At 36.2% G+C, this 17,349-nt stretch overlaps 1 protein-coding gene across 1 annotated transcript; it reads left to right on the top strand.

The window, feature by feature from the left end:
- Window positions 1-1,946: 1,946 nt before the first annotated feature.
- On the top strand, window positions 1,947-16,984 carry LOC133337486 (protein mab-21-like; the record flags this gene model as incomplete). The annotated part of the gene is made up of 2 exons (XM_061545707.1): window positions 1,947-2,155; window positions 16,419-16,984. Coding segments are annotated over exons 1-2 (769 nt in total), but the record flags the coding sequence as incomplete, so codon positions are not given.
- Window positions 16,985-17,349: the final 365 nt, after the last annotated feature.

Here is a 17,349-nt window from a genome sequence, read left to right as displayed (position 1 = left end):
TGTGTGTGAGTGCGTTGTGGTGGCAACGGTGGTGATTTTCAGATAACCCCTCAAAGATTGTTTTGTTGCTGCTGCATCTGTAATACACACATTTGTTTGTTTTTGATTTGAAAGATGGATAAAAATTATCTCAAATGAAAAAAGAAAAACAAATGAGAGCACCCATGAGTATGAGAGTGAATACAGTAAGAGAATGAGTGTGTGTGCGACTGTGGTCGGGGAGGCTTATCATAAATTGAATTAACATCAATACAAACAGATGAAAGACCCGATTATCTCCCAACCGACGGTATTCGTTTTTGTTATATGCATACATACGTATGAATGCAGCTACATTGTCTGGACAACTGAAAAAAAGACATGAGGACATCTGCATTTGCATCTTCTGTCCATGCTGCATGTTGTTTTTGTTTTGTGGGAGAATTAATTGCCGATGTTGTTGTAATTGCTGCTGTTTTTTTGTTTTAGGTGCAAATACAGACGTTCTGTTTTGCTGAAAGAGACAACATTGTTAAGGCTCAACTCACGCCTACTCTTCCTCCATGATCGGCTAGCCACCATGCATGCATGAATGCATGCCAGGCATCCCACCCCATCCGTCCATACACACAGATAAAACAACTGACAAACCGACAGACAAACATCAAAGCGTGATGATCATTATCTGCCAGTTTATTCGTATAGCGCCAAGCTTTTTATTATTATTTTGATGGTATTGGTTTTGTTGGATTACCTCTTGGCTGTTGTCGGTGTTGTTGCTGGTGCTGCTGCTGCAACAGCTATTTCAGCTCTGCCATGGCTGACTGGCTGGCTACCTTCTCTCGTTATTGTCATTTGTTGTTGGGGTGATTGTTTGGCGTGTTATTTTCGATGCCATTAAACTTCTTTATCTGCTGGATAAAGCTGTAAATATCCGCGAGATTTACTACACGACGCGTGTCATTTCGTAAGCCAAGCGATTGCCAATTGGAAACAGCATAACTCTCCTACACGATTTTGTGTGTGCGTTTCTTTTTTTTTGCCTTACTTGAGGTGAAAAGCAAAGAAGAAAAAATACCGCCGCCATAGCCATACCATAAAGAAAAGACCCCAAAAAACTCGAAATAAGGAAAGAAAAAAGGAACCTCAAACGTCCGGCCACATTGAGACCCCAAAAATTGTTCAACCATACGACAGCCAGTCAGTCGTTGGGCTGCTGGACATTTGGCCTTTGTTACCATTTCGGCCGCCATATGCAATTGCATTAAATCGCGCCGTAGTTATTCGCCTCGATCCTCTTTGTTCGGTAAAATTGTAAATCCCCAAAAGCGAGTGTCGGCCGCGACTGGGTCATTGTTCTTAAATGTGAATGTGCTGCTGCATCCGCTCACATCCGTTAAGGTTAACATATTCACAGGAAAAATATGTTGTAACGGTCATCGGTAGGTCGGTCGGTTGTCCGTCGTCGTCGTTGGTTTGCGGTCATCGTTGCCCTATCTCTGTGGCAATGTTCGTTTTGTGTGTGTGCAAATATCAGTGATTTGAAATCTGCTCGCATTGTAAAATTCCCAAACGTATTGTGACGTTTTATTTCGAATGGCGGCTTTTATCACAGAATTAAATTGCTAAAAAAGAGGAAGAAGAAAAAAATAAGCCGCCAAACAATTGAAGACAATACGTGAAATAAAAAAGAAACCAAAAACAAAAGAAAGCAAATTTAAGAATAAAAAAACAAAGGCAAAGTGTTAAAGGTGATATGTTGTGAAGGTGGTGTTAAAGGTGTTTGTGAATTATTACAATCTTTAAAGAGATTTTTTGGTGTTAACGATTTCATTGTTAAAAATATTAAAAAATATAGAATATAAAAAATATTAAACATTAAAATCTACAATTACAAAAAGTAAAACCTAAGAATTTTCTAGTGAAACTTTAAGAATTATTTTTCAAATTCGTGTTTCGTATTGTTCGCCACCATGTTGGTCCCACCGGATATGATGGCCGCTCAGACGCGCATGATTTACCAAATGAATCGCTATTGTGCTGAACGTGTCCAGGCGCGTATGTTCAAAACCGCCACCGCAATTCGAGAAATTTGTAAAATTGTCCAGGACATTCTAAAGGAGGTGGAATTACAGGAACCACGTTTTATATCCAGTTTGGTGGAATGCAATGGAAGGTAAGTGTGAAAAATATGTGTTGAAAAAACAGCAGTCAAAAAAGCGCCGGAAAAAATATAAAGTAAATTGAGGACTGAATCATTTTACTTTATATTTTATGAAACTTAAATTTTTTCTAATTCTATTTTATCCCAAAGTATTGTGTTTTGAAAATAATAACCTTTGATGAACTCACAATCGAATCCCGACAACAGAAAAATGTTGGCAAATCGAAGTTTTTGGTGTTGATTAAGGGCCAAAACTTATTTATGTTTTATTGAGGTTCTAATTATGGAATTTTTCTTTTAATTTTAATTTTTTTAAGAGATAACTTGATACTCACTGAAATGATCTTCTAAAATTGCCGAATGTCATAACTAAATAATGTCATAACTAAAAATAGAATCCTGGCCAATGACAATTTGCGACAAATCGAAGTTTTGGGGGTTGATTGGGGAGTAAAGAGTAATCGAGTAATTCAGCCGATTATGGTACGATTCAATTAATTTAGTTTATGTTTTAGTAAATAATTCAGATTTGACTTCGCTCGGAAAGTAGCAAAATTACGGACCAAGACATTTTTTTATAAAATCGCCTATTTAAAAAAAAAACAACCTGGAAAATAGGAAAGATATTCTCCGATTTGATCTATGCTTGTTAATACGATAACTATGTAGGTCCAGAATAGAGTGTCAAAATATGGATGCGGTTGTATAGTTAGTTTTTGAGTTATCGTAGCGCCAGTCGTAAAAAACTGTTCGGAAAAAATCGTTTAAAGTTTGAGAATCACTCTTGCCGTCGCTTGATGCTGACACAATAAATCGGCTGTATCTTCAAGAGTTGTTGAGGATGACAATCAAAATATCTAAAATTAATGGGTTTTCCTAGGAGAATTATAAGCCGATCATCACAACCCACGTGAAGGAAATCTGGACAAGTAATTTGAAGGACTGCACTGAATATTAGTAATATTCGGAAAATGTGCTAGTGTAAGGAAGAGGCTATTGACCTCTAATCAGGCAAGAGTGTGCAAATATCACGAAATATTGTCCAGGCTCGGAATAAACATCCACAGAAAATTAGAGTTCCGGGGTAGTTGTGTAGGGTATCATACGGTTGGCCCCGTCCGACTATACTGCCCTGCTCACTGTTTTTTTTTTTCTAATTTGTACATATAGCTTCTCAAGATTGTCTCTTTAAATTTCAAGTGGAATGTTCAAAAACTCCTGAAGATATAAACGGTTTATTGTGTAAGCGACAAGTGGCAGCGGGAACGTTTCTCACGTTATTCTGGACCTACCTATTTTCCAAAAAATATCCTCCATTTTCCTAATTTACGAGGGAAGTCAGTGAGTTCGTACCACAGTCAGATACGTACTTTACTTTTCTAACTGCGTTGGATTTTTATATTCGCATGTTCCAGCGATCGACAATCATGTCCGCCGTCGAAAAAAAAATGTCTTTTCTTTAATTGAAAAAAAAAACAACACAATTTTGCCAAATTCTTTTCTTCTTCCTTAAATCTTCAAACACATGTATGCCAAGTTATGAGTATTTAAATAATGTATGCCCATTAGCCAGCCGAGAATAGGGCGACATACTTAATGGCTCCCTGATGGATATTTTGAGGTGTTATGACTTAGAGTATACGATTTTACAACCGTTAACTGTAAAGTTTTTTTTAAGTAACATTGATTTGGATTTCTACCTAAACTTGGACATATATTTATTTTTTACTTTACTCTTTTAAAATGCTATAAATATAAGTTTGTGTGGTCTTAAAATATTGGCACTATACCCAACATTGATTATATCGATCATCACATCTGGTCTTTCCACTAAAGTTTAGTATGTAGAATCTTCCCCCGATAAGTAGTGATCGCAATTGTCTTATGTAAATAGACTACTTTTGTACCCAGATTGACTTAAAAAAGTCTATGCTTAGGCCGATTTTTTTTTTTGTACCGATTCGACTTTTCAGCATAGTTTATATGAATCTCCCCGCCTTAGAAGTATTATTAAGATTCTGTTAAGAGCACTTAAAATGTTTCCATGTCAAAATTAGAAAATGTTAGTTGTGTCAAAATCAGGATATTATTCAAAAACTAGCATTTTCTATTCAGATGTGGACTGTATTTTTCTTAAGATAAATATAAGACCTTTCCGTTAGTCAGGGGATTGACCCGGTAGGTAAAGTTATTTCGCTCATTTGCTGCTAGACTGGCATAAATCAAAAAATCGATTATGCAGAAAATGCGTTTTAAGTTTTCCATTTACTTATACCTATAAGGGACGGATGAACTTCGAAAGGTTCTCAAACACAGTGAGTAAAGGATATCCATCTAAGTTTTTGCACAACATGAAGACTGATATAGCGAACAATTCAGCATCATTAAATCAAAAATCACGTAATTAGTTTTCTGTCGGTTTTGCAGAAAATTGCCGATTTATGGAGGTTGTTATATCTTCAGTTTATAGGAAATAATTAGGGGCATGGGGAAGCAGGATTTAAGTATTACTTTACTCGATTAACTTCGTTCGAACTGAACTTCCTTGAATATTTCTGGAGAATATAATGGATGAGCAATTCCCCTAAGAGCATACATAGCTATGGTCTGCACCAGAATACATCCAATCGAAGAAGATAGACTTTATATTAAACATGGTAAATTCCCGTCTATTTTCATTTGCTTTTATAATGCTAACTAAACCTTCTAATGAAATTGTAGACAAAAAAAAATAAAAAATATCGATTTTTATCAAAAGTGATATACGCGTGACTAGTGGGCTTTTATTAGGCCCAAAATTAATGTTTGCCCTTATGCCCGCTGATTGTTATCGCCAATCATAACGTTTAAAAAAAATGTTTTAATTTTCTATTGGTCATGGGGAACTTTTTTCCTCAAGTGTAATTTTATCCATCTGTCAATAAGTCCCAAAAGAAATCTCAATATTTTGGTGGAAAATCCACATTCCATACCGCAGAGATAACAATCAAATATTTCTTCTTAATTTATACAATTACATTCCATAGGCAATAATAAATTTGTATTTATTTTTTCGAAATTTAGATATTAACAACAACATAAAGTATATAAAAGCTTAGTTTTTAATAGCGTCAATAATACTGAAATATGTTGATTAGATTGAAATTTTGATTTTGATTGAAAAGCCATAACGACGAACGTTTATGTTGTGCATAACAAAACAGGTGATGGACTGACTTGGGATTTGAGGAGTCGCCAGAGATTCGAATAAAATATTCACATTTTTTCATTTTTATTTACTTCGTTTTTCAAATATCGTTGCTGATGTTGTTGTTTTTTTTTTTTTTGTTTAGTGTATAATGTTTGTTTATTAATTTATGTGACTTTCAATGTTATTAGCCATATTTGTACAGACATTTGAATTATATGCGATTTTAAACAAAATGGCTTGTTCATTTTGGAATGATGGTAAATTTCTGATTTTTATGTGAACTCATGTGTGGAATGTTAAAGAAAAAACAAGGTGACCAGTTAATGTTTTTTTTCTCATGAGGATGGATATTTTCTAGGCATATATTACATTGGTTGATGTTTGGTATTGAAAATTGTATACTCAAAACCCACATTCAGGATTTTGGGCACGGGTTTCAACTGGCTGTAATAGGTATTATGGATTATCATTGGTGCCAAATTTTCTTAAAAATTCTCAATACACCTCCCAAATTTCTGTATATTGGGGAGTTTGGGCAAAATTTTCAATCTAAATGGCTATATTTTGGATTATTATTTATCAATAATGACCAATGTTCCGGGATAGACCAAAAGGTACCTCCCAAATTTCGAAATTTTAGTCACATTTTTCAACCGAATCGGGTCTAATTTCATATTTAGGGTTATCATTCAGTGGCAAGTCCTACAAAAACTTATAAGTATCGAACATATCGAAGTCCAGCCCCCTCTTATTGTTTTGATGATTCCAGGCGTACTTTCCACCCAAAGTGACTATATTTTATCATTTTGCACTTCGGACATTTTTTCACAATTTTCACAGACCATTTTCCACATAAGTGTATATTTTTCTACATACCCCCCTGCAAAGGTCGTGCGTCATTTTTTATATACATAAGATTCTAGCTCTATTTTCCAACATGCGTGTCGGAATTTACCATGGCATAACTCCCATATAAATTCCGCATCGAGTCTAGGTATTTGTTGGGACACCACCATATATTGGGATATATCAGAATTTTGGAGAGTATTGGCATCTTTTCCATCCAAAATGGAAAATGGATTCTCATTGGGTTGCAAATATTCCTACCAAAAAGTATCACAATTGGTCCAGGGGTAGTCCCGGTATAACGAAATTTGGGTACGTTTTTGAGCCGAATTGGCTTTCAAATCTCCCTACAAATTTTTGGTATTTCGGTATATTCAAGATCCTAGCCCTATTTTCCAACATGGATGTCCGTAGCCCGGCTATTAAAGTTCCGATCTCTTTTAGGACTTCTAATTTCCAACAACCTTATACGCTAAATTACAGCTACATTGTTTCCTTTGAAAAACGAAACTACAATCTTCAAAATATTTAAAAGGTATATGAGGACTATGCCGAACTTGGCTCCAAAATGATCCTTCTAGATGGATATTAGCCATTTGGGAATCGAAAATGCCACCTAGGTGTGGAAGTGCGACCAGAACCTTAAAAATATGTAAATTACAGTAGATTTTTATATAGGGGTTATGTCGGAACTTATGTTGAGAATTTTCTTTGAGGGTGTTGTGAGGTTGACCTATATAAAATATGATCTAAGAGGAGGGATTTTATCCTTTAGGAAGCCGAAATGCCTAAATACGCCCATTTGTCAAATGCACCAGTAATCTTTAAAAAAACTATATAGGGAGGGATTCAGGACATATTGATAATATCTCTGAGACTTCGCAAATTGATGTCAATTCGATTGGTATAAGCGGCTACGATCTTCAAAATACATTAAAGGGACAATGCCAAAAACCTGTAGTGAACATTCCAGATGGATTTTTTACTCTTTGGGAACCGTAAATTTGTAACATAGAGGGGATCGATATGAGCGCATTGTCAGAACATGTACCTTTATTAAACATTTTCTTGCTTCGAGTTCAGTATGTCAAAATATGGACCTATATTGAACATGTTCTACAAGGAGGATTTTTCAACCTCTGTCGTTTTATTTGCCTAAAAGGGGGAGGTTTCCAAAGGAGATATTATAGAAGATTCCGTAATCGAAAAATGCGGCTACGGCCTTCAAAATACTTAGAATGAGTGGGACCGGTGTAAGAGGCCTGTGCCAAACAAGAACCTGTAATGAATATTCCTTTCCAGATGGAGTCTAATCTATGGAAATTGCGAATTGTTATCAACTTCTATTTGGAAATACGAGAAGGGTCTTGAAAATATTTCATTTGGAGGGGATAAAAGAAATTTGACCCATATTGAATATTTGAAAATGTGGATTTATACTGAAAATAGGCTAGGAGGATGAATGTTATCATCTGGGAAGCTCAAATGCCCAATTACTTACAATTCGATTGGAAAATCCATCAGTGTCCTTTAAAATTCTGGTGAGGCATCCAGAACATATACATGAAAGGAATCAAGATTCCCTTCTAGATGGATATGTATCCGTTGGGAACCGGAAATGCGAATTGTCAGCTACTTCGATTTGGAAAGGAGCACTCTTATCCCTTGAGAATCCGAAATACCTAATTGCATCCAATTCTATTGAAAAAGGCGCAAGTGATCACTAAATATGGATGGAATCCCGACATATAAAAACTGTTATTTGAGGGAATTGTTTGCCATTTAAAATACCTAAAATAGGGTGGATCGCCATAGGGTGGCTACATCTAAACATTAATTTATATTAAAATATTATAGCCATTGTGTAATTTTATTTAGATATCCCGAAATACCAATTTACAGTTCTCTCAGTGCAGCATGGGACTAGGAACTATAAACAACCCAAAGAGTGACCTGAAGGCTATGACATCGTATGGGTGCTTTTCCTAAACATGGATCGATATATCTTATATTCAATATATTATTGGGTCTCGGACGATAATTTTAAGGTATTGACCTCATTTTGGGCGATGTATTCTAAAAATAACCTAAATCGATTTCTTCGGCATAAATGCATCTGACCCTAATTCAAAAGTTTGTCGAGTTATGGTCTGATTTTTCAGAATAACTCCTTGACGAAAACCATGACGAAGGGCACTTGAAAAAAATTGCCAAGGCCTTTAATCCCCCCAAAAAATTCCCACTTCCCAAAATCTTGGTGTACAGTGTTATTATTATGGTGACTATAGAAAATATTACAAACATTTCAATTATTTCTTATTCTTCTTCACCTTCTTCTTCTCCACACCCATCCATTCCTCAAATATCCTCTTCTTATCTTAATTAGCCACTAAAATCACTTTTTCTGTGTTCCCTTAAACAACGAACGTCACCAACCATAAAGAAGATATAAAAAAACGCAACATAAAAATCAGTCTTTTACAAAAATTATGAAATTTTCACACGTCACAAAACACACAGCAACAACAATGACAATTTTGCAGGTGTGAATGTCTATGTCTTTCGGTGTGTATGTCTATGTGTGTATGCGTATGCGTACGTGAAATCAAAACTGTCAAAAAACAATTAACACCAATTAAATGACATAAAAGGAGGCCTTTTAGATGCAGCCAGAAATTTTGCGAGCTAACTACTACGTCAGACTGGCAGACGGACGGACGGACGGACGGACAGACAGAAAGTTAGTTGTTGGTGCTGTTGACAACGACAATGATGAGTACGACGACAAAGAATGGCAATCGCATAGGAGAAAAAAAAAACGACGAAACTTGGGGAAAACCTCAACGACAGCAGTGACAGTGGTGAAACGTGAATGTGCAGTCGATGAAGGTAGAGAGAAAAGCATAATTATCAAGGTGTAGATCTTGAGTATGATGTTTGACATTGCCGATATTTTGTGGCATGTTGGAAGCATAACGTGAAGATAAGAAAAAACTATAACCAGAAATTATAGTTGGGTTAGGACGACATGATGATACCTTACCTAATTGTGATTACCTTCCTAAGTGAACAATTCAGGATCGTATAAAATATTTAGTTCATAGCGGTTTTATTGGAATTAAGGAGTGGATAGTATTGACAACAATATTTGATCTTCAATTCGAGCTCTCAAAATGGCCAACATTGCTCGTTAACGTCGATCCTTATGGCAAATTTGAAGATTCAAATTTCAAATAGAACACGTACCAATATTAGAAAAAGTCATCAAAAACTTTTCGTAACCTTAGTAAAACATGTTTCCTGTCCCAACTCTTCACACCACCATTGATATCCATAAAATTTTTCATTTCATTCATATATCAACATCAAACTCCTTATCTCAACCTTAGATTACCTACCTTCCAAAGGTCATAATTTAAGGGGTCTCCCCCATTCTCGGTGTCAACAAATTTAGTTCGAATCTACTCTAATTCAAGAATGTCCCTACAAATTTTCAAGTAAAAATCTCAAGAACTCTTGAAGATATAGCCGATTTATTGTGTCAACATCAAGTGATGGCAAGAGTAATTCACAAACTTTAAACGCATTTTTCTCGAAATTGTGTGTTTACGAATGGCGAGCAGGATAACTCAAAAACTAATAATCCAATCGAGTCCAAATTTTTACCCGTTTCTCTGGGAGCGTGTAGCTATCGTATGATGAATGGTGAATTTCATAAACAAAACTTTAAATGTCCGCCAACTTGTTAATTTTTGAGCGATGTCGATAATCCTAGTTCATACGAGAGCCACACATGAACACTTGAAAATGAACTTGAATATATAAAATGGAGAATTCGAGGGAGTTCCATTAAGCTCAATTCGTTTACCAACTCCTAAATGTATATTCGAAATCACTACAAGCGAAAGTAAGTTGAAGGCAGAACTTTTCTTCTGGTCACTTATATACCCTTAATATAACCCATATGATGTTAATTCTGATGTTAATTATGGTGACAGGCAAGTCAAAAAAGGTCTTTCAGATCTAGAGATACTGAGGTCCAAAAGTACAATCATGAACCTCTAATTAACATATATATCAGGCTGATCTGAATAGCATTCATACGTCACCAGAAGACCACGAGAAGTCTTAGCATTTGTTGCCTGATGTCTTCTTAGAAGTTGGAATAATAAAATTAATAAGTCAGACGGACCTGACTGACTGTACCCTACATCACCCGTTCAAAGTCCCTTAGTTTGCTTGCATATATATATATATAGGATCTGTTGACTTATTGGATTTATTGCTCTCCAAATATGTCGCTCGCCCCAGGAATGTGATTAAAGCTTTAAAGGGCCGAATAATGACAGTCTCTACAAAATACCTTGACAATTGGTTTTATGACCAGGGTTATAGCTCTAACTCCAAAAATCCGAATATCATTTTACCAATTTGATCACAATTGGCATATGATTGTATTCCTATAAGATCATGAAACAGAAATAGGTCTAATGATAATGGATAATATCCAATAAGAACACAAATTAGAAATGCCGCCCAACATACATAGACACATTGTCAAAATATACTAAAACAATTAAAAACGCAATTAAGTTCGGCCGGACTAAACTTTTATACCCTCCACCACGCGATGTCAAAATTCCTTAAATCGGTCGGGACCTATATATTGTGGGGGCCTATGTTTATTTGTGGCTATATCCAATTTTATATAGAAAAAAATTATAATTTTTGGTAGGAAGAGGACCTGAAAATAAAAAAAATGTTCTCAAAATCCCCAAAATAACTAAATACAGTGTAAATTTGGAATGCAGTAAGGAATTGCTGCTGATTAAGTTGAAAACGTCCGAAATATCGAATAGTGTGGGTTATATGAGGGATATACTAAATAGGTTCCAATATTTTCCATTTTTAATACCAAACGTACTAGGTGTAGTGTATGGGACGGGGCCTTAATATGGGAGATATGTCCAAGCACTGTCCTATTTCGACAATCTTTGGCGAGTAAGTTAATTTCTTTACCATCCAAGAACCTCGAATGTCAAATTACAGCAACTTCGGCTGTAAAATGTGATTAAAACTTCCAAAACGCCTAAAATGGGGCGGAACCTTAATATTTGTAGATATATCTTAAATTGTTTGTCAAATAGCAAATGCAAGATTTATCGAGATTTAAACACATAGAATTTAATTATAATCAACGGTTTTATAAAACTAGAAAATTTTGAAGCAATTTTATAACTATAGTAAGTAAAATAGTTAAATGGCGCCCAACATATTAATTATTGCACGATCATATATTTAAAAACTGTCTGCTATGATATTTAAACCAACTCTTTCACTTACTTTATATTAGATTTGGGGAAAAATAAATCCATTAGGCCGGTCGTCGAAAATGGAGTGGGTCACATACGATAACCCTGTGCGAAAACGATCGTGACCAAAGACCGGTGAAGCACCTCAAACGGTAGCCAAACCAGGACTAAGGTTCTGGTATTCATTTGGTGGGACTGGAAGGGGATTATTTATTATGAGTGGCTTCAATATGGCCAAACGATAATTTCTGATGTCTGCTGTCAAAGACTGGGCCGTTTGAAGATACCAGAATTGGCCACAGGAGAGTTGTCGTGTTCCACCGGGACAACGCTAGGCCACACACATCTACAATGACTCGCCAGAAACTTCGGTAGCTTGGTTGGGAAGTTTTAATGCATCCGCCATACATTCTGGACTTGGCACCAAGCGATTATCAAATTTTTCTTGCATTGCAAAATTTCTTTAATGATAAAAAAGTGGTATCTAGGGAGGATTTTGAAAATCGACAACTAGAATTTGTTTACAATTAGAGAGCAGGTTTTCTAGGAGAGAGGCATTTTGAAGTTACCTTTAAAATATCAACAAATAACACAACAAAACGGTTCCCAAATCGGACATTCCTAAGCATGTTAAATAAAGTGATATAATTCATATAAAAATAAATGATTTCTTTTCCCTCAACCTAATATTTATACGTTGCCTGCTCTTGCACTTACCATTTTTGTGAACAATCATTTACCACTTGTGGGATGAACAAAATATGGCGCCCAATAAAATAGAATTCTGATTTTTAAATAAACTCGTTTAATAGATGCATTTACCATTGGTAAGGTAAATAACTAGGTTCTAGAAATTTCAAAAATATGGCGCCCAATATATTAGTTTTCATACACTATTGATTATACCCTACACAACTATGTTGTCAGGGTATTATAGCTTTGTGCAGCCCCAAAAGCTTGTAACGCCGCGAAATATTGCTCATAAGTATACCGATCGACATATCTCGACTAACTGAGCCGTTCTAGCCACGTGTGTCCGTCCGTCCGTCCATTATAACTTTTAAACACGATACGATGCAGTTATGGACCAATCTTCACGAAATTTTGCATGTAGGATGGGTTCTGGCCAAAAAAGACCCCTATTGATTTTTATACAGATCGGTTAACATTTAGGGGATGAAATGGACCAAATACTTAATTTCTGTCGGTTTTTCTGGTCGCTCCAGAGGCCGCAATTATGGCCCAAACAACCCGAATTTTTACATGGAGAAGGGGATTGGGCCAAAGAATAAGTTTTGATAATGATCGGTCAATATTTAGCGGGTCAAATGGACACTGACTTTTGTGTGAAAAATTACAAAATTTTTATTCCATGGCGAATATATTTACTCCTGAAGGACGTAGGCCCGAGAAGTTGGCAATATATCCAAGAGGATTGGTTGACCTATATTGATACCAATTATATTGTCGTATGCACTCGGATGTGGGAGTTACACTTAAATATTTCCAGGTACTTACGTACTCAGATATTATTAAGTAACCCATTGCCATGCTAGAGGGCGGAAATGTAGCGCTGATTGCTTTGAAATTTCCCATGAAGTTCCAATTATGGTCAAGAACAACGCCTATAATTTTTGGTGATGATTAGATAATAATTTTGGGATGAATTGGACCGAAAATTTAATTTTTTGTGCTTTTTTTTCGAGTCGATCAATAGGCCACAATATAAAGCCGAACATAACAACACAACCCACACTGAAGGTAATCTGGACAAATAAATAGAAGGGCTGAACTGAATACTAGTAATATTCGGAAAATATTTCAGTATAAGGAAGAGGTGCTGTTGACCTCTAATCGGGCAAGAGGGTGCAACTATAACGAAATATTGGCCAGGATCGGAATAAATATCCGCAGAAAGTTAGAGTTCCGTGGTAGTTGTGTAGGGTATCGTATGATCGGCCCCGTCCGAAAATACTGTTCCGCTCACTGGTTTTCCTTTAGGTTTTCACTACAGTATTGTAAACTATATTAGATATAACCCACTATAGAGTACCCCTAGATTTCAAAAATCTAACCGATATTGGAAAACCAAATCTAAGGCACTTCTTTCTATACATTTCAAACAATCCAGAACAAAATCTTAAATTCAAAGCATTCAACATTGTGACACATAATCATGGTTGGAGTGACGATGGTGTCGATTGCCAATGAAGATGACATTAGAAAATGAAAATCAAAACAAAAAAGAATTCTAATGATTGAAGATTGTGGTGAAAGAAAATCCAACCACAAATCGAATGATTGAAATGCAATTCTCTAACGGCGTCGCATAGAATACGAATGTGAATATGGATAGTAAAATTGTTGAATGGTTGGCAATTGAGTGGCATCTATGATAATTACACGTAGACCAGAACAGCCAAAGATTGTCAAATGTGTAGAAGGGTGTATGGAGAGGGGGAAAGGGGAAGAAACTCATTTGTAGACAATCCATAAATGAAAACCTAGTCATGGCCCTGACCACATATGCCTGACTGGCTGCCTGCCTGCCAATCTGGCCACAATTGATTGGCCTCTTAAAACAGTAGCTTGCAACATGTAAGGCATGATTTAGTATTACCAGCAGTTGTGTCAAACTATTTGCAACAACAAACCATTTCACATGGCAAGTCATCAATTTGTATCGATTCAATGCTGCTGGTATGTTTATCGAAGGATGGTTGACGATGATAAAGTTGGGAGATTTTTTGGAAAATCGAAGACGAAGAAGAAGCATTGGACTTAAGCAAAACAAACAACGTAAAGCCTTGACAACCAAATGACTACTTGTCTTACGTGCTAATTGTTCTAGTTGTTGTTGTGCTTTACTTTAAATTGCCATTCCTTTCTCTTTAGCGATTTTTTTTTTTCTTCTGACTTTGCCTTTTTGGTAAGCCATGAAAGATCTGCCTTTAACAGCTTTGTATCTTTGATCTGCTGTGGTACAAAACTCTTCACACTTTACAGATCATGTATGGCTTGATGACAAATCAATGCGGTAATGAATACTTCTGTGTGTGAGTGTGTGTGTGTGCAATGTACACAAACCTTAATTGAACCGAGTAATCGAAGACTCAATTAACCGGTTTGGTTTTCAATTTTGTGGGAATTCGTACAAATTGTGGCACGCTAGCATTGTGGTTTGGTGGCAACAACAAGAAAAAATTGATACAACTTAGTTCGACAATATCGCTCACTGGTATTTAGTTTTGGTTCTGGTACTTGGCATGTCTTCTAAATGGAACAAACTCTTACAAATGCATATGACCGCAAAATGGTTGAGGTCAACTGTTTATTGGCAACGAGTCCGTCACTTGAGGAGTTTTGCAAATAGAGGTGTGTTAGTTGTCATGTTCGATACGGTATAAAGTATTGACTTCAAGTTTGAACTCATGACTTGTCAGCTGTCTAAGTTAATTTGCATAAAAACATTAGACATGATCATGATCGAAGAAGTACGAATATATAAGCTTGATTTGGATACTACCTCAACCATGCGGTGGAGGGTATTTTAAAGGTTTCAGTAGCATTTTCCAAACAAGGTGGTTGTAATTTGCCATTCTGGATTTTTGGAAACAATTTCCTATATAGGTCCATATTTTCACATAATCCCCATATTAAGATCCCATCCCATTTTTAGATTTTGGAGGTTTAAGTTAACTGAACTGCCACTTTGTATTCTAGGTTTTGTAGAGAGTGAAAAACGTATTCGCAGAAAGTGTTCGACATTGGTCCATTCTTTGACATATTTCCCATATAAACACCCCCACTCCCTGGTGACAAATCTCCCTACCATAAATTATGGTTGATTTTGAAGGACTATAAGAGGCGTGTTATTTGGGGGACTACAAAATGTGTGGTTTATTTTGAAGGACTATATGAGGCGTGGTTTACTTTTGAAGGACAATAAGAGGCGTGATTGATTTTGAAGGACTATAAGAGGCGTGGTTGATTTTGAAGGACTATAAGAGGCATGGTTGATTTTGAAGGACTATAAGAGGCGTGGTTGATTTTGAAGGACATTAAGAGGCGTGGTTTATTTTGAAGGACTATAGGAGGCGTGGTTTACTTTTGAAGGACTATAAGAGTCGTGATTTATTTTGAAGGACTATAAGAGGCGTGGTTTACTTTTGAAGGACTATAAAAGGTGTGGTTTACTTTTGAAGGACAATAAGAGGCGTGGTTTATTTTGAAGGACTATAAGAGACGTGGTTTATTTTTGAAGGACTATAAGAGGTGTGGTTTATTTTTGAAGGACTATAAGAGGCGTGGTTTATTTTTGAAGGACTATAAGAGGCGTGGTTTATTTTTGAAGGACTATAAGAGGCGTGGTTTATTTTTGAAGGACTATAAGAGGCGTGGATTATTTTTGAAGGACTATAAGAGGCGTGGTTTATTTTTGAAGGACTATAAGAGGCGTGGTTTATTTTTGAAGGACTAAAAGAGGCGTGGTTTATTTTTGAAGGACTATAAGAGACGTAGTTTATTTTTGAAGGACTACAAAAGGCGTGGTTTTTTTGAAGGACTACAAAAGACGTGGTTTATTTTTGAAGGACTACAAAAGACGTGGTTTATTTTGAAGGACTACAAAATGCGTGGTTTATTTTTGAAGGACTATATGAGGTGTGGTTTATTTTGAAAGACTACAAGAGGTGTGGTTTATTTTGAAGGACTATAAGATGTGTTATTTATTTTGAAGGGTAGTCCACATAGAACGGTACCTTCTGAATTTCGATGTTTTGATAATTGGGTTCTCATTAGGTGGAAAATCTTCCCACTTAGTGATATCGGTCGAACTCTCAGATCCTTAAAAATGGATTTTTTGAATAATATTTTTTTATATATTTTTAATATGAATTTCGTGTAATAACAAACATTTTCTTTTCAGATTCGAAGGCGTCGAAGTTATCTCACCCAATGAATTCGAAATTGTCCTATATCTCAATCAGATGGGCGTTTTTAATTTTGTCGATGATGGCACTTTGCCTGGTTGTGCAGTTCTCAAGCTAAGTGATGGTCGTAAACGTTCAATGTCGCTATGGGTTGAATTCATCACCGCGTCGGGATATCTCTCATCAAGAAAAATTCGAGCCCGTTTTCAAACCCTTGTTGCCCAGGCATGTGATAAAAGTATTTATCGAGATATGGTTAAAATGATTGGTGACACGACAGAGGTTAAATTGCGTATACGTGAACGATTTATTGTTCAAATTACGCCGGCATTTAAATGTTCTGGTATATGGCCACGATCGGCAGCACATTGGCCGCTGCCACATATACCATGGCCACATCCAAGTATTGTGGCTGAAGTGAAGACGGAGGGATTCGATTTACTCTCTAAGGAAAGTGTCATATTTCAAAATAAGAATAATAATGCCGCCAGTATGGAGGGTGATGCATGGGTGTTGAGCTTCTTCGAAGCGGAAAATCGACTGCTGCAAGGTAAGGAAAAATGTGGCGGATTTTTTAAAGTGTCTCTAAGAGGCGTGATTTATTTTGAAGGACTATTAGAGACGTGGTTTATTTTGAAGGACTGTAAGAGACGTTGTTTATATTAAGGGGCTATAGATGGCGTGGTTTATATTAAGGGACTATACAAGGCATGGTTTATATAAAGGGACTATAGAAGGCGTGGTTGATATTAAGGAACTATAGAAGGCGTGGTTTATATTAAGGGACTATACAAGGCGTGGTTTATATTAAGGGACTATACAAGGCGTGGTTGATATTAAGGGACTATAGAAGGCGTGGTTGATATTAAGGGACTATAATAGACGTGGTTGATATTAAGGGACTATACAAGGCGTGGTTTATATTAA

The sequence above is a fragment of the Musca vetustissima genome, unplaced genomic scaffold (genome assembly GCF_032173495.1).
Source record: "Musca vetustissima isolate MV318-11 ecotype Yass unplaced genomic scaffold, APGP_CSIRO_Mvet_v1 utg521462, whole genome shotgun sequence".
Taxonomy (NCBI): Eukaryota; Metazoa; Arthropoda; class Insecta; order Diptera; family Muscidae; genus Musca; species Musca vetustissima.
This window is presented reverse-complemented; position numbering and strand designations above follow the sequence as displayed.